We start from the raw sequence: 21,886 nt of genomic DNA, 5'->3' as shown, positions 1-21,886 counted from the left end.
AAATAGTTTAAAAGAGAATTTCTCACTTTACATTTTTTACTTACCTGGATGATGGTCACTAATCCTCACAGTACAAAAAATGCAGTTCCCTACATTTTTAGGAATTGGTGTCATTTATTGTTATTACAGTAAGAGAGGTACACATGGTACTTAACCTGTAATTAAGGTAGTTTCCTAACATGGCTGGTTAAAATTGAAGGTCTTGAGCCTGCAAAGAGTAGTCCCATTGAAGATAGTAGGGACTACTCACGTACATATAGTTAAACATATGCATAAGTCTTTGCACAATCACAGTCTAAATTAGATAACATTATGGATCACAATAACCAAGGTATTGGGAAAGGGGCGGGGCATAAGAGGTCAGCAGTTGCAACAGTGAAAGATCACGAGCTCTGCTAATTAATATGTATTCAGATTGTTTGTTAGTGGCATGTTGGTCTTGGTTTCATTTAGTTTTTTTGTAGTTCTTCAATAGCAGTTGCAAAAAAAATACACTCAATTAATTTACTTAAGAGGCAGACTAGCTTGTCATGAGCCAATTTCAGGATTCTTTTTCTTAAGTGTCTTCAAAAAGAAGGGGGTCAGTCCTTTGCTTTGGATTTTAACTTAGTTTGGATTTTGACTTAATTTGGAGTTGTGTTTTCAGAGGGCTTTCTCTGGATGCAATTCATAGGTTCTTCTATATTGGTTAATCTTTACAAAGTATGTATTTTAGAATTGGATGAGCAGTGGGGAGAATTTGCCAAATATGTGTGGGGAAAGGAAGGAGTAGAGAGAAGAATTTTTAATTCTGGAATAATTGGGTGCATAAAGAAAAGCTGCTTCCGAGGAAGCTTCAGTTTTCATATGAAGCACTCATTCAGCATATTGCTATTCTGTAGGACTCTTTAACCTTGTCAGTTTGCATGGATCATATTTTTCCTACATATGGTATCTTCCCTCCAGTGTGTAGTAAGTCTTTTCAGATGGCTGATCATTCCACTTGTATTTTCCCTACCCCATTGCATTTTCTCTTGTGTGTTTTGAGGAGTGCATTGCAAAACTAGTTTTGAAAAGCCAGTAACAGGCCCTGATAATGCAGCCATTAACTTCAGGGGGTATACTATGGAGAATATTACAGACTTGGACTCATAATGGTTATTGCAATGTCTTCGAAGATATGTATCAGACTAAAAAACCCAGGCTGCTTATTCATCTGTCTCCAAAATGTCCATAAATTTCTGGAGTTTCCTGCAAAATCTTTGTAACCACCCCTGCTTGACATACTGCCTTTCTGTAATGCAAAGTAATAAGCAATGCTGCTTTATCAACAAAAAGCAAAGAAGGCTGAGGCCAGTTGTCTTGCTTTGGACAGAAATATACAGATGAAATTAGTCAGTGTCCTCTCTGATTATACTGTGTTGTGCTATGAAGTAGAGAATCATTGCATGCCAGTTAAGATGCCAGTGGATGAGACTTTGATGAGTTGTTGTTGAATTATGATGTGGTAAATTGGATTTTCCCAAGGTTACGAGATCATACTCTTTTTATATTAAGGTGGACCTGTATCCTATACTAGACAAGGGGTTGAAAAAATAAGCGTATTAGGTTAGCTTCTGCTACTGTGGGCGGCGTGGGCGGGGGATTATTCAGTTGCATTCACATTCAGATTCTTTTAGTGTCAAAGTTTCTAGTCAAAGAACAGAGCTATTATAATCCTAGCTGGTCCTGTTGGCCAAATTTAATTTCCATTTCTAGTGAAAAATGGCCACACCTGAACTCATCAGACTCCTAGTTTTATTACGGGTGGCCATACAGAGCCAGGCATTTCTGTATCCTTCAAATTTAGAATGTTTCTCACAGCATGACATCAGGAACTCAGATTGTTGTATTCAGCATATAAACAGAATTATCTTTATTTTTATGGGTGTGTATAAGGATCCTGATGCAATTTAGAACTTTATTTGGAAGAGGAGGGTTGTTGTGAATCATATATGATTGAAATCATTAGAACCCTTTTACTTTTCTCAAACATAAATTTGTTTTTCTACATTTCTCTGAAGTGTGTCTCCAGACATCTTTCTTCAGTGTATCAGTTTTGGCTTTTCATAAGCTAGTGCAAATAACAGCATAATAGTTGTATATTCATTAACGCTGAGAACTCTACAGTGCTTACTGTCCTTTTTAATGCTCATAAATTAATAAACTAGTCATCTTAGTCTTTTTAAAATGTTTACTTTTGACTTGTGTTTTGGTTGGTTTCAAATGTATCTGTTACATGTATCAAAAATGTAACAAGTCTGTGCGTGTAAACTTTGTTTTTCAAATATGAAGCTATTCATGCTTGATTTTTTTGTAAAACAAAAAACAAAAAACACCTTCACCCTAAAACAGTATTCAGTATTTTGTCTAATACATATTATATCAAAGTAAATCTGTGCCAAACTCCTAGATGACTGATCCTTATTTAGTGGCAAATAATAAAATTTCATCTAATGAGAAACTTTTTTTTTAAGTACACTATTATATTAAAACGTACTTATAATCTAACACAGTCAGTTTTCTAAGCCATTCAGAATACAGCTATTCAATAGCAGTACACGGAAAAAAATTGATACTACTATTCCCTATTTCACGAGACAGACATTGCAATCTGCATCAGTCATTTGATATGATAGACATAGCCGTTAAAATAAGATGTTTCCATAGTATAAATGTCTCATTATTTGAAAATTAATGTCTATTTTGCTCCTGCATTTGTTTTTGATAAAGCCTTTGGCTTTGCAATTTATCATCTACTTGTCATACTCCTTTGTCGCAATCTCTGACTATTTTAAACTTTTAAAATACACATCTGATACTGTATTAAAGAAATGTTTTACACTGACAGCCCACAATGGTACTTGGTTAATTTCAGCAACCTCTGTTATCCTTTTTATATGTTTAGATAGTTATATTGGCTTCATGCCAAACTCAGACCTAGTGTTAAGCAGGTACGCCTTCATTAATTTCAAATCAATTTCATTTGTGTTTTTCTATTGAAGTATTCTTATACATGCTTTTAAATTATAGCTATGTCATCTACATATCACAGACATGGGTCTATTCTAAATTAAATAGATGCTCTTGTTTTGTTTTTAAATGGTTATTAATTTTTATTGTAATTACAATTTTAAATGCCTGACTTGAGAGGGCAACTCGGAGGAACATTTTTAACTTTAGATTGTTGTTGGAGTGAAATATTAACTGTGACCTTAGTAAAAATGTCAGTCTTATGGAATTAAAAAATACAGTTTTCCTTGAGTTGAAATCCATTTATTGTATTGTATATTTTCAGATTGTTTCTTGTCATAGAGTATGTAAATGGGGGAGATCTCATGTTTCATATGCAACGGCAAAGAAAACTTCCTGAAGAACATGCAAGGTATTTTACTAATGCATTAATAAATGTGATAATTCTCTTATAGTAGCACAACATAAAATAGTTTATCTTAAATGACAGCAAGAGAATATAAAAATTTCAAGGGAAATTGCTGTAGGTGATTTGGAAAGTTTAAAAAAAAAAGCATTTGATAATAGGAACAACTAATTGACATTGCTTTTATATTTGATTAACAGTTCTCTGAAGTGCATTGCTGATGTAGGGTTTAAGTGTTTTGGTGAACATAGTTAAGGGAGTTTTATACAGAACCTAATAAAAAGTACTGTCTTGCAAGTGTTGGCATTACAGACACATGTCTTGCCTCTACATTAGAATAGTTGATGTAGATTTTACCAGCTCAGAAATTCAGTTCTGATACCCAGTATTTGAGTTTTACAGCTTCAGAGAAATGTTCGATGGTATGATGGGGAAAAAAAATCTCTTCAATATCAAATTGAAAAAAAGTTACTTGCTATAAGTCTTTAGCTTTGTAGATAGTGGCTATTTTTTTTAATTATTTGTATTTCGATTATAACAGCTACTTTTGAATGAATTTAGGGGTTTTGTTGTTTTTATCCTCTCCATGGTGAGAAGCTCTGGGACTCTGTTAGCTTTTCCTTTTTACTTTGTTCCTTTGGTTTCAAAAACTGTCATTGGATTTTTCAAGTTATGCCAACTTTTGTGTAATTCTTCTGGTAATGAATATGGCTCTTCTTTTTTCCTATTTAAGATTTTATGCTGCTGAAATTTGTATTGCTCTGAACTTCCTACACGAGAGAGGAATAATCTACAGAGATTTAAAACTAGACAATGTTCTGCTAGACGCAGAGGGTCATATCAAGTTAACAGATTATGGCATGTGCAAGGTAAGGTTCTCCTCTGATTTTCTCTCTTTACTTATAATTCTACTGTGAATCTGTATATTTTAATATGGTTGTGTCAAATAGTCTTGTTGAATCAAATTCTACAGCCAGCAACACCACAGTAAATCTGAGACATGAAGTTTGCCTAGATTAATGTAAGTGTAACTGATTCTAGAATTTAGTCTTAAACTGCAGTTCTGCTCTGAAAGATTACTTCTGAAAAATGGCATCACATTACTCAACAAATATATTTCTTGGGTGTACTCCAAGTCATACTGCTCAATTTGTGGACAAAAATAAAGTTCTTACTATTTTTGTCCTGTTAGACCGGCAGATTCAACACAGCTATGAGTGCTGAATTCTGTTCCTTCACATGTATTACCAACAGAACTGTTAACTAAATTCAGTCCCAGGACCAGATATGGCCAGGCTGTTTTTACATGCATATAATTTCATTGAAGAAAATGAATTGTAACTTGCCTTTATTTTAGAATAATCACATTCTATTACAGTGCTTTGGGAGCCAAAGTCACAAGGGGTTCCATAGTTAGATAGTAATTGATTCTTGACCCTTTGACTAAGATGAAGTGTAGGGACAGGTTATACCAGAGAGGCAGCTATGAGAATGAAACCCTGCCTCATGTCCTGTGCAGCTATAAGCCTCATTCCAGAGCATGGCCACTTCGCCACAATGTTGTGCATAATAGGTTTGTTAAGGCAATTTCAGCATCTGAGAGAATGGTTTTCGTTAACTCTTCTATTCCGGACTTCAATTGCCAGCTAAGATGGATGTTGTGATCACTGACAAGGAACCAGAAGTGAGTTATCCCTGTGATGGGTCCCTGGGTTCCCCTCCAGGATGCCACTTGGAACTGGGGTACCACTGAGCTCACCTGACTCACCAGCCTGGGCTCCCTTTCACACTGTGGTGCTGTGATAAGTTGCCAAGCTCTCCACACTTGCTCTTTCACCAGCACACACACGGATATGATCACACCCCGCTGCAGCTTCACACACAGATGCTGAGATCAGCTCTGCATGGGAAGGCTCAGCTAAGGCACCTCCCAATTGCTAAGGCACCCCCCGGCCCCCGAGTGTAAACCCAAAATTATACTGTCTTGCACTGTACAGGGAAATGTACAGCATAAGCTCATAAAATTTGCCCCCTCCCTCAATGTGAGGAGAGAGAGAGAAATGCAACAGCTTTCTGCCCCAAGTTACAATTTTCACAAACACTGCTGTTAGACAAAACAAGTTTATTAACCTCAAAAGATAGATTTTAAGTGATTATACATGATAGCAAACAGATGAAAGCAGATTAGTAATAAACAAAACCACAAACAGTTTAACATAGTAGATAGGTAGGATATGAATTAGCAAATTCTCACCCTGAGTGATAAACAGGCTGGCAGATTCTTAAGGCAAGTTGCCTTGGCTTTCTCAGGTTTTCACACATAGGCTAAAAATCCCTCTAGCCTGGGACCATCACTTCCCACAGTCAGTCCTTGCCCCTCAAGTGGTGTATTTACAAGGTGTATTGTTGTAGGGAGAGTGAGGTACCATCATGATGTCATTGTCTCCCTTTTATATATTCTTCCCACTTGCTGGAAAGCTCTTTTGCAGTGATCTGGGTCAACCAGTTCCCATTGTGTAGAGCTATCTCTGAGAGGTTTCTCTTGTACACAGTTCCTGGGGTAATCCTTGTGCTTGTGTGCATTTCCTCAATAAGCCATTAACATTGGTGGCCTTTTTACTGTTGTACCTGAAAGGATCCTTGTGGGTGATTTCAACCTCACAACATGTTTCAGTAACACATACATAGCCTAACTTCACCTATGATGATCACACATACAATCCAGTGAGATATTAATGTCTAGTAGATCAAGGTTTTTAGATTGAAACCTCACAAGGCATACTCTGTACAAAACATATCCTAATTACATGACAGTGGTGAATATTGGGGTGCCAGGGTGTCACAATCCCCTTCGAGAATCAGGTTGCTGCCTTCATTGAGACACAGGAATGGAAAATAGAGAAATAGGCACACACACCCCGGCTGATACCTTGAGAGAACGGGGATACTCCACTGCCATTCACACACTGATCATCAGAGGACTGAGTATCTGGGACCACAAGAATGAGACTGTTTTCAGGACTTGAAGGTGCTTAGACACTACTCCAGGCTGATAGAGTAGTTGATAGTTTCAGATACCACTATATTGAACACGTTACTGGACACTGCCAATCTGAGGATAAGATCCAGACCACTAACTGAGAAGCGACAAGACTGAAGGATTCTTTGAACTGATTTAACTAACTAGTGTACCTTCTTTTTCTATGTTACATGCTTAACCACTAATCTTCATCTGTATTTTCTGCTGCAGGCAATTGTCAGCTCATATCGCTTTTCTCTCTCTTCATTTGCAATCCATGGTTATAATGTTGTTTTTGACAAGCATGAACTGATATAGCACTGGTATTTATAATGTGTATTCAACAATTTGTGTTCTGTAACTTTAAATATTCTCTAATAAAAGTTTTAATTTGTTTCATATCTGATATGACCTCTATTAGGAGACCCTGCACTTCTAGGGGGATAGCCTTGATGAATTAATACAATAGGTCTTTTCCATCTCTGATTTTCATGATCCTGTATATTTGAATTGTATTAGCCCTTTTCAATGACTGATTGGAAATCTCCAATACTTTAGTGTTGGCACTGGAACTTTTTAGCACTTGTGACAGGGTCAGGCCAGATGGCTACAAGAGAATGGTCGAAGGTAGATACATTAGCTCCCGGTTAAGCAGGTCTCTTTTTTCCCTGGGTAAGATAACAGAGACTATTCCTGAACACTCAGGAACTTTCTAGAACTAATTAAGGCCGGCAGGCTAATTAGGACACCTTTAGCCAATTGGGAAGTTACTAGAATTAATTAAGGCTAATCAGGACACCTGGTATAAAAAGGCTCTCACTCCAGTTAGTGAGGTGTGCATAAGGAGCTGGGAGTGAGAGGATGTGCTGCTGGAGGACTGAGGAGTACAAGCGTTAACAGACATCAGGAGGAAGGTCCTGTGGTGAGGACAAAGAAGGTGTTGGGAGGAGGCCATGGGGAAGTAGCCCAGGGAATTGTAGCTGTTATGTAGCTGTTCCAGAAGGCACTCTAGACAGCTGCAGTCCACAGGGCCCTGGGCTGGAATCCGGGGTAGAGGGCGGGTCCAAGTTCCCCCCAAAACCTTCCAACTCCTGATCCAACACAGGAAGATCTCTGAGGCTAGCAAAATCTGCCAATAAGTGCAGGACCCACCAAGGTAGAGGAGGAACTTTATCACTCACCAAATAGCACTTTAGAAAGCACTACATAAATTTTGATCAAATGCAACCTGTACCTGAAGAGAAACTGAGGCAGGCAAATACAGCCCTACAGAAGGTTATTTGTAGCCTGATTTTAAAATGAATTGTGTTTTAAATAAATGTCCAAGCAGATATTAAGAAGCTCAAGTAAATTAATGAACTATGGAGATCAAACTGCTCAGGGGGCTTGTAATGGGATATTACCTCTTTGGGTTGCTACTTTGACACACACTAATACTTGCTGACAGTTTTTGTCTCCAAGTTATTTGTTGGCCCATGTGAAATGAGATGAGGGTTTCAGTCTAGCTTGTGATGGACTGCCAAGTCCCCAAAACTAGCGCCACAACTAGCACCCTTTTTGTCAATTTCAGAGGGTCCAGTTATTGAATGGAACAAATTAACTGAGCTACCTTCTCAGTCTTACCAGGGGTTACTCCAGTTCACTATGCACATTAGCAGTGGGGCACTGTGGGGGAGCTTGCCTTGTCACTGCTTGTGATATACCTCTTCAAGGGATAAGTAGGACTCTTATCTGATGTGTTGCACCAGCACTAAATTCACAACCTGGAGTTAAAAGGCAGCAATTGCAAAAAATTATGAATTGTTTTCATCTTTAAAAATAACAAATAAACACCTCCCCAAGCTCCCAGAAATGAGACACACTGAATGAATAGAAGATTGTTGGGGGCGGAATAGATCTGGACAAGGAGAAGTCTGGAGATAAATGTGAGAGGGATGGACAGGCAGTAGAAACAGAATATACTGTTTGAGCAGTATATTCCAAAGTCTTGAGGTCTTTCTGAGTGTAGCCTTCATTGATTTGAAATCTACCATACCATTCTCTCACTAGAAGGGAAAACCTATAGTGGCAGCAGGCCATAAAAGAGACTCAGTTTGGGAGTAAGAATCATTCAAGAAATATGTTTGCTGATGATATTTTGAAGAAAGTCACACCAATGAATTGGTGGAAGTCACTTAAGCACTTGGATTCAGAGACTGTTGAAGTGATAATCTCACTTTTAACAGCAGTAGCTTCTTCTGCTGGTGTAGAAAGAATATTTTCTTCTTTTGGACTAATTCATTCCAAATTGAGAAATCGTTTGGGACTTGAAAAAGCAGGAAAGCTTGTTTTTCTTTTCCAGATTATGAACAAACTGGAAAATGAAGGTGAAGATGACTGAGTTAGCTGCAGAAGCCAATATTTTAAGTTTGTCATGTTGACCTGGCTGGCATAGTCTATTTAATTTTTTGTGTTTTTTCTTAAATATTTCATTTAATTATTTTAGTTTAAAAACAGTTTTAACAAAAACAAACCTAATTTTAAAAAACTTGAATCTTTAACTAAATTCAAAAATTCATATGCTTGTTTTGTTAAAATATTATATGTTTGCTGTTGAAAAAAAATCCAGAATACATAACGTTGTTGTTTTAGTGAAATGAAACAATTGAAATGTCTGTCTGGTGGGGGTCTCCTCCTAATACAGCCTGGCAAGAAAATCCTCCAAATATTAATGATTAACCTGTTGAATTGGAGGTAGTTCACCTCCCAATGACTTCATACATATCTGCTTCAGTTACCTTTGGTAAATGAAATAACCAAACAATCATTCATTTTCTGATATAGCTGTAAAATTAGTCTGAAAAGTTTTCAAAATAAATCACTGTTTAAAAATGTATAGTGTGTACCTTCTAAAAATGAAAACGAAATCTACATCTATCAGAGTTGTGAAGAATATGTATTAAGGTTATAACAACCAATGAGAATGCACTTTTATGTAGAAATCCATGATTAAATTGAGTCATCCTGACTAGTGATTTCAATCAAATCCACCCTGGTAACGTCACACACACCCACCACAATGAAGGGCTGTAAAAAAATGTATAAGTTTACCTTGAATGGTAGGAGTTTTGGGGAGGAGTCTTATCACTACCTTGACCCCTGGTATATGGAGGCGTCTTAGACTCCTGGTTTGAAATACTTACAAAAGCTTGGTGGAAGGGAACTTGCTGCAGGTAGAATTTAACTTTCAAAAGATGAATTGGTTTATTCCAATAGGAAGGATTGGGCCCTGGTGACACTACAAGCACTTTCTGTGGAACGCCAAATTACATTGCACCAGAGATCCTAAGAGGGGAAGAATATGGTGAGTTGGTGCATAAACTTGTAACCGTTTAATTACAGTGAATCACTAATTAAAGTTCCGATTTACAGGGCATGAGAGTACATTTTTAATTAAGCTTACATGTTTTTACTCTGTTATGTACTGGCAAGATGTGTTATCTTGGCGCTGTTAATTGAAGTCTCTCTCTCTTATGGACCATTATGGCCCAGCTACAAGTTCCTGAACAAATTATCTTTTCTAATTTTTCTCCCAAAGTGCTCTATTAAGGGCTATTCCTATGAGGCACTGAGCCCTGCTGCTAGTGGTTTCAGTGGGAGTTGAGGATTCTCAGCTCTCTGCAGAATCAGGTCCTTAATCTCCATCGATGATGCAATAAATGTCATTGTAACATTATCCTAGAACCCAGGAAAATGTGCTCTTTAAATGCTTATAGGGTTCAGTGTGGACTGGTGGGCTCTTGGTGTCCTGATGTTTGAGATGATGGCAGGAAGATCTCCATTTGATATAATAACTGACAATCCAGACATGAACACTGAAGATTACCTCTTCCAAGGTATATTTAAGTTTTTGTTGTTGTTGTTTTTGAGTTTCAATTTTTTTTCTTGAATCCCTTTGAAGGAAGAACAAAACACTAAATAATGAAAATTAGCAGCCACTTTTTACATACTGTGGGTGCCTTCTCTCTTCCTTTTAATTTCCTACACAGCAAAGATTTGAGAGAGGGCTCAGTAGTTCCCATCATCTCGTGACTGCCAGTGATATTAACGCAGGGCTGTGGTATTTCTAATTCAACATCCAAGGAACTTAATTTTCTGGGACAAAAAACTAGGACTCAGAGTTAGACAAAGTCCAGTCTGAAAGAGACTAACAGTATGTCTAGACTGCAGCTGGCCGCATGCTTCAAGCCTGAGAAGGCAGACACAGGCTAGCTCTGCTAAAAATAGCAGTGTGCATGTTGCGGCATGGGCGGCAACTCCGACTAGCCACCTGAGCTCGGACCAGGTGGGTCCAGGTTCAGGTGCCTATCCTGAGCCATCACCCCTGCCACAACATCCACACAGCTCTTATTAGCAGGGTAATTTGAGAGGAGCTACTTACTATGTGTTGGTCTTCCTGGGCTGGGAGGCATGCTCCCAGTAGGGTGACCAGACAGCAAATGTGAAAAATCAGGACGGGGGTTGGGGGTAATAGGAGTCTATATAAGAAAAAGACCCAAAAATCAGGACTGTCTCTATAAAATTGGGACATCTGGTCACCCTAGCTCCCAGCTATAGTGTAGACTTACTCAGTGAGATCCACAGTTCAGAAGTAGCCACTGAAAATTAGGTTTAGAAATTTGGAGTTGAATCTGTGTATGTGCCCTCTTTGAATTGCAGTTCAAGAACATAAATCCATCATTATATTCAAGAAAGACATTATCATTCACATTACTCTTATACTCTGGGATACTTTTCTTTTTCACCCTAGTTCTTTGGTACATATGTTTATGTTCTTTGTTGGTCTTTCATTTTGTTACATTCAAAGTAAGTTTATATAATAATGTATTGCGCACTATGGCAGATGTGCTTCTAGAACTTGCTAGTTGCTTCCTACAGTGTGTTACACCCCAAGAGTACTGACCTATACATTTATTCCATGTAAAACAGTTAATCCGATAAATACAATATAAGCCTTGTTAATAGTATTAGACTTGATGGTGGTCTCTAGAGAGCTGACTGGTCACGTGCAGCTGGCTTACCTTGGTGCTAGTCAAGAAAAACATAACAGGTGGGAGGGAGAGATGAAATGAAGACACAGTAGACAGCCTGACTGACTTTCTTCAGAAAGGGCAAAACAATCATTGTACCAAAGGCTTTTAACAATACTTCAGTGCTATTTCTTCCACTAAACCAACTGCTGTAATTGCCACAAGGATGTTAAGTTATCAGTAGGGACAGAAGGTGGTCATGAAAGGATGGGGAGTCAGTGCATGAGACAGTATCTCTGCTAGGTTGTGTCCAGAGTATGGAATGGTTTTTGAAAACTATATTATATGAAGGCATTGAGGGAACTTTCTGGGCACCAACCATATCTACCTGTAGTTTTTGCTCCAGATAACTTTTTCTGTTTCCTTATGGTGATTTCATGGTAGCAGTGTCATAAGTTACCCATGCAAAGCAGCTGCTATTGAAGTAACAGTGTGCCCATTATTCTAATTACAGGTAGCAGTGCGCACAACCATATCAAGTACAGGAGCAATGCTGAAAGTGCTTGATTGGTAAAGAGTGAATTTCAAAGATGTATGTGAATAGTCTGAGAGAAGGAAGAGAGGGTTGGAAGGAATTTTCCCCCAGGTCAGACAGGCTTAGGGTTTCTGTCTTCTTCTGCAACATGGGACCTGGGTCACTCACCAGAATTCTCTGGGTATATCTCACTTAATAAAATGTCCGGCTATTGCAGGGACCTCAGGCATTGGTGCACAAAGATCCCTCCTGTTCTATGCCTGAGGCATATAATAGTTTAGTCTCCTGTGGATTTGATGTGCAGATGCTAGTTGGTGCTTGTGGCCTGTGATATGCAGTTCTGGCCTTAAACTCTGACTCATTCTGAAATACCTCCTAGTGACCAATCTGAATGCCAGCGTGAGCAGTCTCAGACACTGTTGTGTACTCTTTAAAGTGCATAACTAGTCTCCAAACTACTCCTTGAGGGGGAATACTGTATCGTGAAGGAAGAGGGTGGCTTGTAATGACACAATGGGGAATCCCCACAACCTCTGGTCCAGTGTAGTATTTCCTCAATTGTTTAAAAATGTGAGATCACATTTATATAACCCCTTGATCAGGACTTTAAGGAGATGAAAAGCCTTTATACAATGTGTTTATCAGTATGACAGATGGGATGAAAGAAACGATGCATGAGATTAAGAATTTTCAGAAAGTCTTTAAATGTTACTGCTACCATAGCACTTTTCACGTGAAGATTCCAAGATACAGACATTAACTGGGTAAGCCTTGCAAAGTTAGAGAAAAGTAAATGCTCATTTGATGGTTGTGGAAGCAGGAACTAAATGTTGAAGTGACTTGCCCCCACGGTCACTAATGTGTCAGTGACAAAATCAGGAATAGTACTCAAGAGCCTTGACTCTTAATCCCCTGCTCTAACCACTGGACACATTGCCTCCAGCTTTTTGAAAACAAATGAATACTCTGGTTTTCTCTTCTGAGTTATGTCATTAAAAGTCCATTTTATAATACTTTTAGAAAAGATATTAACCAGAGAGAATGGTATGACTTTTAAAAAAAAAAAAATTGTAAAGCCTGGCAAATTTTGCAGTAATAACTTAAATAGTTGCCATATTAGCACGGTGTCCAGGCAGTAATATGAATAAAAAAAGTTTTTATTAAAATATAATATAATAGAGCGCAAAACAGTTTTGTTTTTGTTTTTGTTTTTTTTTTAACTTGTAACAGTTATCCTTGAAAAGCCAATCCGGATTCCAAGATTTCTCTCTGTCAAGGCCTCTCATGTCTTAAAAGGATTTTTAAACAAGGTAAGTTTTTTACAACACTGTGTTATTTATATAAGTTCAATAGCTCAGAGCTTCATGATATAAAAAAAAATTAAATAAAAACATAGAGGTGTATCTCCTTTCTGTAAAGAAATTTTATAAAATTAGGACATATAGCTTCCAAATGCAATCTTTTAAATTGCTAATTTTTTGTGTGAAAATTTCATAGCATGGAACTTCGTTTGAAAACCTACTAGCATGTTGGTTACTTAGTGAAATGGTATTTTATAATGAAACTGAGTACAAAACCTAAGATAATTAATTATTGGTTTGTGCTTGCAAACAATTATTAAATGAGTAGTCCTTACTAATACAAGCAGACAAAGTGAAGTCAATGGAACTATTATCTGCGCCAGTAGGGAAAACAGCACATTTACTAAGTAAAATCAGAATTTTTATATCACGAGAAATGCTGTAAAATAAAAAGTCTAAAATGAATTTTCAAACCCATGAAGTTTAGAAATCAGATTGCCTTAATGTATTTTACCAATAGTTTATATACTGCTCCCTATCCTCGTATAATCTACATGGGTCAGTGAAAAACTGGAGAATTTGTCATGATAGAACAATAAAAAAGAAGTGTAAAGAAACACAATCTCGATTGTGTTTTCTCTTGTCTTCCACAGGATCCCAAAGAAAGGCTTGGCTGCCAGCCAGAGACAGGATTTTCTGATATCAAGTCTCATACGTTTTTCCGCAGCATAGACTGGGATCTGGTAAAAATAATTTATTCTACTTAAGTATGTTAAATAGAAGCATGTTCCTTCAATGTTTTAATTACTGTGTGCATGAACCTATCATGGTAAACACTCTGCTAATAAATACTCTCTTCAAAAATACAGTTGCTCATAACTGAAAGAATACATCAAACCTCTAAAAGTATTCATGTAAAATTATCTTCGGTGTCATCAGTTTAGGTTTGTCATGAATGTAAAAATGTTGGAAACTAGATTTATTTCATGGTAAAAAACATGACTTGTTACCTGATATTAAGTGTAGTTTCACTCATGGTCTTTACTTTAAAAATGTGAGGTTAAATTTTTAGTAAAATGACAACCATGATATTAGGTAGAAAATAACAACAAAAACACATGATTTAAACCATAATAAAGCCTTGGGGCCAATTAATTCCCTGAGTTCTATTGGTAGGTGGTGCAGAACTTGTGCTGCAGCCCCTGTCGTTGAAAAGTCCACCTGGTGCATTACAAGGACCTCTCTCTCCAAGAAATACTGTCAGAGCCATACCAAAGAATTTTTGCGCCCGAGGTTCTTCGGCGGCAATTCAGCAGCGGGTCCCTGAGTCTCTGTCGGAGGGAAGGACCTGCCGCCGCCACTTCATTCATTCTTCGGCGGCAACTCCTTGAGTCCCTCTTGGAGAGAAGGACCTGCCGCCGAAGAATGAATGAAGTGGCAGCAGCAATTCAGCGGCAGGTCCTCTCGTCCAACAGGGACTCAGGGACTTGCTGCTGAATTGCCGCCGAAGAAGCGGCGGCAGTAGAGCTGCCACCGAAGCACCACCGATCGCGGTAGGGCTGTGCCCCTCCGCTTTGCGCGCCCGAGGCAAGTGCCTCACTTGCCTCGCCCTTGTTACGGCACTGAGTACCAGGGTTAGAATTTGTCTGGGAGAGCTACAAAATGGGTAAGGTATGTCAGGATGGGGTGGGGTCAGAACAGAGAGAACATATGCTGATTCAGCAGAGATCTTCTGCTTGTGGAACCCTGCTTTTAATTTAAAGCTGCTGCTACCTGGCGGTTTCCAATAGAGGAGGTGGCAACTGCTGCCAACATGTACAGATTACAGCCTATTGTTCTTGATGGTTTGAAGCAAGCCCTCTCTAACTTTTGTCTAACTCCTATATTTAATTATGTATTAGGAAGGTCTGATTCCTGGGAGGCAAAATATCATAAGCAAGTCTCGAGTAGTGCTAAATGTAATGGGGACTTTGGAGGAAGTAGTACCCTGGTATTCTGTTCTAGGGGGGGAATACTAGAGTAAAGCTGTTATTAATGGCCATACTGGGTCAGATCAAAGGTCCATTTAGCCCAGTATCCTGTACAACAGTAGCCAATGCCAGGTGCTTTAGAAGGAATGAACAAAACAAGTAATCAAGTGATCCATTTATATACATGGCATGTGACCAGGGGCGGCTCCAGGCACTGGGGCGGCAAGCCACGGGGGGGGCGGCCTGCTGGTCGCTGTGAGGGCAGAAGTCAGGCTTCCTTCGGTGGCATGCCTGCGGGAGGTCTGCTGGTCTCGTGGCTTCGGCAGTAATTCGGCGGGGTACGCCAAAGGCGCGGGACCAGTGGACCTCCCACAGGCATGCCGCCGAAAGCCGCCTGACTGCTGTGCTTGGGGCGGCAAAATACATAGAGCCGCCCCTGCATCTGACAGACATATAAGAAGGCACTTTCCCTACAGTTTACAATATAAGGCCCCAGTCATACAAAACCTTACGTATGTGACCCTTACTTACCTGAATAGCCCCACTGATTTAAATTGGGCTGCTAATGTTTGTAGAATCAGGCCTTTAAAAGACAAAATGACCTGAGGAAGAGATGTGGCTTGAATGCAGTATGATTGAGTAGTTGTGTTTTGCTTGCTTGCTGGTTACTTTGAAGCTTTACATTTTATTTTGTTACTCCTTGCTCTTAGGGTTGTTTTTGGTCCATAGTGTGGGATAAGATGTACTTTCGTTTCAGTGGGATTTGCAAGAAGGTGCATGCGGTGTTTAAAAGTTATGATCAGTTTAACTGCCAGTTTATCTAGAAGAATACCAGTCACTTCTTGATTATGTTCACCACTATCATCACGAAATCATCATTAAAAACTATTATCTGCTACACTAACTACTTTATGGCTAAGGTGCCAACTGTGTCAGGAACATTACTTTAATTAGCTATGTAAATGTTTAATGGCTAGTTTAATGATGGAGATGCAAGTATGCTTTTAGGGGAGGCGGGGGCGGCAGTACTGTGAACTCCATAAGAAATATTGTAGAAACAGGAAGTAATGACTAGGGTCATGAGAGAAGTTTTCAGAGAAAGGGAGAAAACAGAATGATTAAATTCTTACCTTGAGGTTCATTGTTCAGACCATCCTTATTGAAGTTCTTCATAGAAGAAGCTTTCTACAGAGGCAGAATGTCTACCATTTTTTTAGCTGTTCATATAACACAGAGGATCTGATTAGGCTATTAATAATTTGTGAAGATATAGGTTGTTTTAAATAGCTCCCTTAATCTGGTGGGTGATGTTATTTTACAGCGTGCACCTTCAGGCACTATAATGCTAATTAGTAGGATGTTTCTTAATAGAATGTCAACATCAAACTTCACATACTGTAGCTTTATGAGAGAAGATTTTGTTGGATTCATTTTATATTTGTAAAAGAGACTTACTGCTTCACTTACTTTATATTTTGTAGCAATGACGAAGCCAAGTCAGTCAGTCTGTTCCCGTGGAGCACCCCCAACGGGGCTGTCCACGTCTATTTATTATAGTTTGGTTACATAAATCATTCTATTATACGCATGTACAAACTCAAGCCAACGTCTCGCCCCCTCTCCTGATTGGTGCTTTATGCACTGCGTACTCCAGAGATATACACCTAGTCGGCGCTTAATCAGTGTGTCTCCTGACCGGAAGTGTGGGGGTGTGGGAACCACTTCAGCCGCTCTAAATATTGGGGGCGGTTTTCCTACCTCCTTAGTGCTTAAGAAGTGTAAAGTTCCTACAATATTTCATGGTGATCACTTGGGAAGACCACCCAAACTGAAACAGGGTGATTATGTAATCCTGGCATCTTTTCAACAAAGCAGTGTCATGTAAATTACGATCTTGAGATGTAAATTATGCATAGTTTAACATTTGATAAGATTACAGGAAAATCATGTTTACTTTGGGTCCCTGTTGTATTCTGGGTTGAATTTAGAAGGTGCTTCTGCTTGTAGTTGTTTTAGGTGTCAGGCATTTCGATGTAGGCCAAAATATTTCAGTTTTGCAAAGTGAATAAATAAAAGCCTAATGCAAATATTTTTATTATTTTTTAATTTAGCGAATCTTCTTCTGGATTAAAAGTGGTAAGGGGGAGATTTACATTAAACATTTCTCAGTATAATTTACCCTGAAACACAAAGCCTTACGCAACAAAACCAGAGGGTAAAATTGACAAACTATTTACTTCCAGGGTCCAGCCTGAGTGAAGTGCAAAAAATAAACATAACGTACAGATAGTGAAAGGAGACAGATTCTAAATCTCTTTTCAGTGTTAGCAATCTAAGGTGTAAGTAGTAAAGGTAAAGACACTTTTCAGTGACACTTAAATTTAATGGCCTGATTTTGAAAGGTATTGAGCCTCCCCAATCACTTCATTGGAAGCAAGGGTGCTCAGTATCTCCTAATTTTGATGTTTTTTGCATGAGGGATGTGTTATACAATAGGGGTCTAACCTATGGATAATTTCAGTATTGGGATGTTGCTCTGCATGAAATGAGGCAGTAACATTCGGGAACCTAGTAAGACAGCTTTCCTAATTCTTTTAGAACACTTACCACATGTTTTCTGCTATATAAGGGAAAATCTATTTATATTCCAAATCTCCGTGTTTCTTGCATTATGCCTTACATGATAAAAGCAATACTACAAAACTGTGGTTGATGTCACTGCTTAGCTGTGCAGAAATACAATGGAGGTGGACCTAGAATGAAGATTCAGATAAAGAGCAATATGTCTGACAAAATTAATTGCATACAAAATGCATTTTGGGGGGGTTATAATGGAAACCAGTATAAGAATATTTTATTAATGCACTCAGTAGAGTTTGTCCATTCACAGCTAGGTCTAAACTTGGCCTATTTATGGTTGTGCTGACTTGCAGATGATCAGGCCAAGTTGGCTGATAGTTTGATGTGTGGTTTGAGAAATAAACATACTAACCCTACATAATCAAAGATATAGAGGCAGTCAATAAGTTCAGCCTAAGCAATGATCAGTGATTCAGTGAGAAGCAAATTTATTGTGGGAATGAAACTGGAAGGAAGTGAAAAATATAGTCTTGGGAAATAGAGTACATCAAGAGCAGTTCCAGGTAACATGGAAAGATTGCTTCCAGACAGGTTAAGAATTCTTAGGAATGTCCACTTCAAAGGAAAAAAAGCACTTGCATTTTGAACAAAAGGCTATTGGTTTCAATAGGAGTTAGGCCCTTAACTTGCTTAGGTGCATTTTAGCATCCCGCTATGCACCTGTCTGAAACCAAATACCTTTGAAATCTGGCCCAAAGTAAACAATGCAATTGGATAAGAAGGAGAAAAAATTACAGCAAGATCTTTGGTAGCAAGGTGCAAATGACACTGATATGCAGTGAGAAGGAACATCTTATTTATGTGTGATGTACATACAAAGGTGCTCTGGTTAAACACTTTTTAAATAGAGCAGTTTGAAGAGTGTTGAGTGGATTAAGAAGTAACTAACCTTTCACTTAAAAGAATAAGGAAAGCCTTTTTGGAAGATGTTGACACAACAATATATCGAGCAAAGAATCCTGTGGCACCTTATAGACTAACAGACGTTTTGCAGCATGAGCTTTCGTGGGTGAATACCCACTTCCTCAGATGCAAGTGGTGGAAATTTCCTGGGGCAGGTATATATATGCAAGCAAGAAGCAAGCTAGAGATAACGAGGTTAGATCAATCAGGGTGGATGAGGCCCTGTTCTAGCAGTTGAGGTGTGAAAACCAAGGGAGGAGAAACTGGTTCTGTAATTGGCAAGCCATTCACAGTCTTTGTTTAGTCCTGAGCTGATGGTGTCAAATTTGCAGATGAACTGGAGCTCAGCAGTTTCTCTTTGAAGTCTGGTCCTAAAGTTTTTTTGCTGTAGGATGGCCACCTTAAGATCTGCTATTGTGTGGCCAGGGAGGTTGAAGTGTTCTCCTACAGGTTTTTGTATATTGCCATTCCTAATGTCTGATTTGTGTCCATTTATCCTTTTCCTTAGAGACTGTCCAGTTTGGCCGATGTACATAGCAGAGGGGCATTGTTGGCATATGATGGCATATATTACATTGGTGGAAGTGCAGGTGAATGAACCGGTGATGTTGTGGCTGATCTGGTTTGGTCCTGTGATGGTGTTGCTGGTGTAGATATGTGGGCAGAGTTGGCATCGAGGTTTGTTGCATGGGTTGGTTCCTGAGCTAGAGTTACTATGGTGCGGTGTGCAGTTGCTGGTGAGAATATGCTTCAGGTTGACAGTCTCTAAGGAAAAGGATCTTAAGGTGGCCATCCTACAGCAAAAAAACTTTAGGACCAGACTTCAAAGAGAAACTGCTGAGCTCCAGTTCATCTGCAAATTTGACACCATCAGCTCAGGACTAAACAAAGACTGTGAATGGCTTGCCAATTACAGAACCAGTTTCTCCTCCCTTGGTTTTCACACCTCAACTGCTAGAACAGGGCCTCATCCACCCTGATTGATCTAACCTCGTTATCTCTAGCTTGCTTCTTGCTTGCATATATATACCTGCCCCTGGAAATTTCCACCACTTGCATCCGAAGAAGTGGGTATTCACCCACGAAAGCTCATGCTGCAAAACGTCTGTTAGTCTATAAGGTGCCACAGGATTCTTTGCTGCTTCTACAGAACCAGACTAACACGGCTACCCCTCTGATACTTAACAATATATCGGACGTTTGTATCTTTTAAAAAAAAGACTCAGAGCTGTGATCTGCCTAATGCAGAGCATAACTATCTGTGAAAGTCATTGCTGGGTAGATTGTACTTCAAAGCTTTCTCTTGCTATGTGTTATGAGCTTACTTCCCAGAAGTTACAAAGAAACAAAACTAAAAAGAAAAATTACCTCAGCAGTCAGGAGAATACATATGTGAAAGCAGGTAGTGCAACAAAGCTGGTTAAGGATGGAGTCAGGAATAACCTAGAGGGATTTCATGGAGTTGTAGGGCAGCAAACCTACTGAAATGTTGTCTTTAATAAATTAAGTCTTTGCCTCTGTGACTGCAAATAGAGAGGCATAAAAAGATAGATCAGAAAAGACACACATGGGACACACAATGTCAGAAAAGACTAACTTTCAGAAAGCAAGCTGATTTCAGCCTTAAGTTAGCTCAGCGAATTAGATATACCCCTCCCTGAGATTCCTAAGGAAGCTGATAAAACTGATTCAAATGCATTTTGTGGCAACTGATTCCTCAGTTCCTCAAATTAAAGGCTGCAACACTGCCACCTACTCTTCAAAGTAGACTTTTACTCTTTCATACTCCAGTGGATGTTGTAATATCCTAAAGATAGAGTTCAGTTTTTACTCTTTCAACACCATCTTATATCCATTCAGAATGCTGCTGCAAACATTATTTTCCTAGCCCATCATTTTGATCGTGTCTTCCCCCTCTTTGCATCCCTCCACTCTATAAACCTAAACTACCCGCCCTCACGTTCATGGCATGTTGATTCCCATCTCTGTCATCCACATGTTAAATTTCCAAACAAGCACCTTTGTATTCTCTCCTCTGCCTGCCCCTCACTCTTGGGTGGAGCGCCCCATAAACATCCACAAACTTAACAGACTTTCTTTCTTCCAAACCCTCCTTACAACTTTCTTTTTCTGTGATGTCTACAAAAAGTTTAATAGCCAGGCTGCTGGTGTGCTGAGACCACTCGCTATCATACTGACCAATATTGTCGTACTGTTCCCTTGCACGCCATCTGTAGCCTCTTGTTTTATACTTAAATTGTAAGCTCTCTGGGTTAGGGACTATCTTTTTGTTCTTGTTTGTACAGCACCTAGGACAATGGGGTCCTGGTCCAAGCCTGGGGCTCTTAGATTATGGTAATACAAATAATAAATAATCATGCTCAGTGATAATCTGCTTAGCTCTAGCAGTATATTCAACTGTTACTATCAAACCAGTGATGAGCAGATGGACGTGTGCATGCGCACACAGAGCATGGGTCCTTCTTTGGTAAATTTAAAAGAAAATAAAAGGTATTTAGAATCTAAAGGTCAGGAACTGGGTTATAACCGTTTTAATAGGTCAAATTTTGGCCTGAACTATGTGACAGCGATTCTTTTAAGTTACAGACCTGTGCACCCTAAATCTCAAGTACTGTAGAAATGTTGTTGCATTCCAGTTGGCATAATTACAGACTTTCATATAACACATCCCCTTACTGCTAAGTAATAATACCCTCCCACAATTCCCAAGTATTGTTGTGTGAGCAGTCTGTCTGTATATTGATTTCAGAATCATGTCTTTTTATTGCAGGTTCAGTCCTTACTGTAATAACTGCATCAAGACTTTTTTGCAGCTCTTTCAAAGCATACAATATATAGGCAAAGCCCTGAAAAATGTAATTGGGTATGAAAATCATAGTTATTACTGCAAGAGAGTACATTGATGTGTTAGGATATAGTCTCCTCTCAAAGAGAAGAGAAGTGCTATTAAAATCAGTAAGAGAAGAAAGGATGCCCCATTAACTTTTTGGGGGGTGAAGAGGGGAGCATTCAAGTGCTATGAGAGAACCTTTCAGCCTTGAAAGAACCCTAAACTAAATTAGGAATAATACAACATAAAATGTGTGTGTTC

The 21,886-nt window shown here is 38.9% G+C and overlaps 1 protein-coding gene across 7 annotated transcripts in view; it reads left to right on the top strand.

Annotated features, from left to right (window-relative positions):
- The window catches only part of PRKCZ (protein kinase C zeta), a 154,953-nt gene that overhangs the window by 114,020 nt on the left and 19,047 nt on the right, over nucleotides 1-21,886 (top strand). For all 7 annotated transcript variants that reach the window (XM_044995852.1, XM_044995853.1, XM_044995854.1 and 4 more), the window contains 6 exons: nucleotides 3,317-3,403; nucleotides 4,131-4,266; nucleotides 9,672-9,759; nucleotides 10,172-10,291; nucleotides 13,191-13,270; nucleotides 13,915-14,004. In XM_044995852.1, coding sequence (XP_044851787.1) covers nucleotides 3,317-3,403; nucleotides 4,131-4,266; nucleotides 9,672-9,759; nucleotides 10,172-10,291; nucleotides 13,191-13,270; nucleotides 13,915-14,004 — 601 coding nt within the window. The remainder of the gene's footprint in view (nucleotides 1-3,316; nucleotides 3,404-4,130; nucleotides 4,267-9,671; nucleotides 9,760-10,171; nucleotides 10,292-13,190; nucleotides 13,271-13,914; nucleotides 14,005-21,886) is intronic.

Source organism: Mauremys mutica, chromosome 21 (genome assembly GCF_020497125.1).
Source record: "Mauremys mutica isolate MM-2020 ecotype Southern chromosome 21, ASM2049712v1, whole genome shotgun sequence".
In the NCBI taxonomy this organism is placed as follows: domain Eukaryota; kingdom Metazoa; phylum Chordata; order Testudines; family Geoemydidae; genus Mauremys; species Mauremys mutica.
Note: the sequence above shows the minus strand (reverse complement) of the source record. Positions and strands in the feature narration are given on the sequence as shown.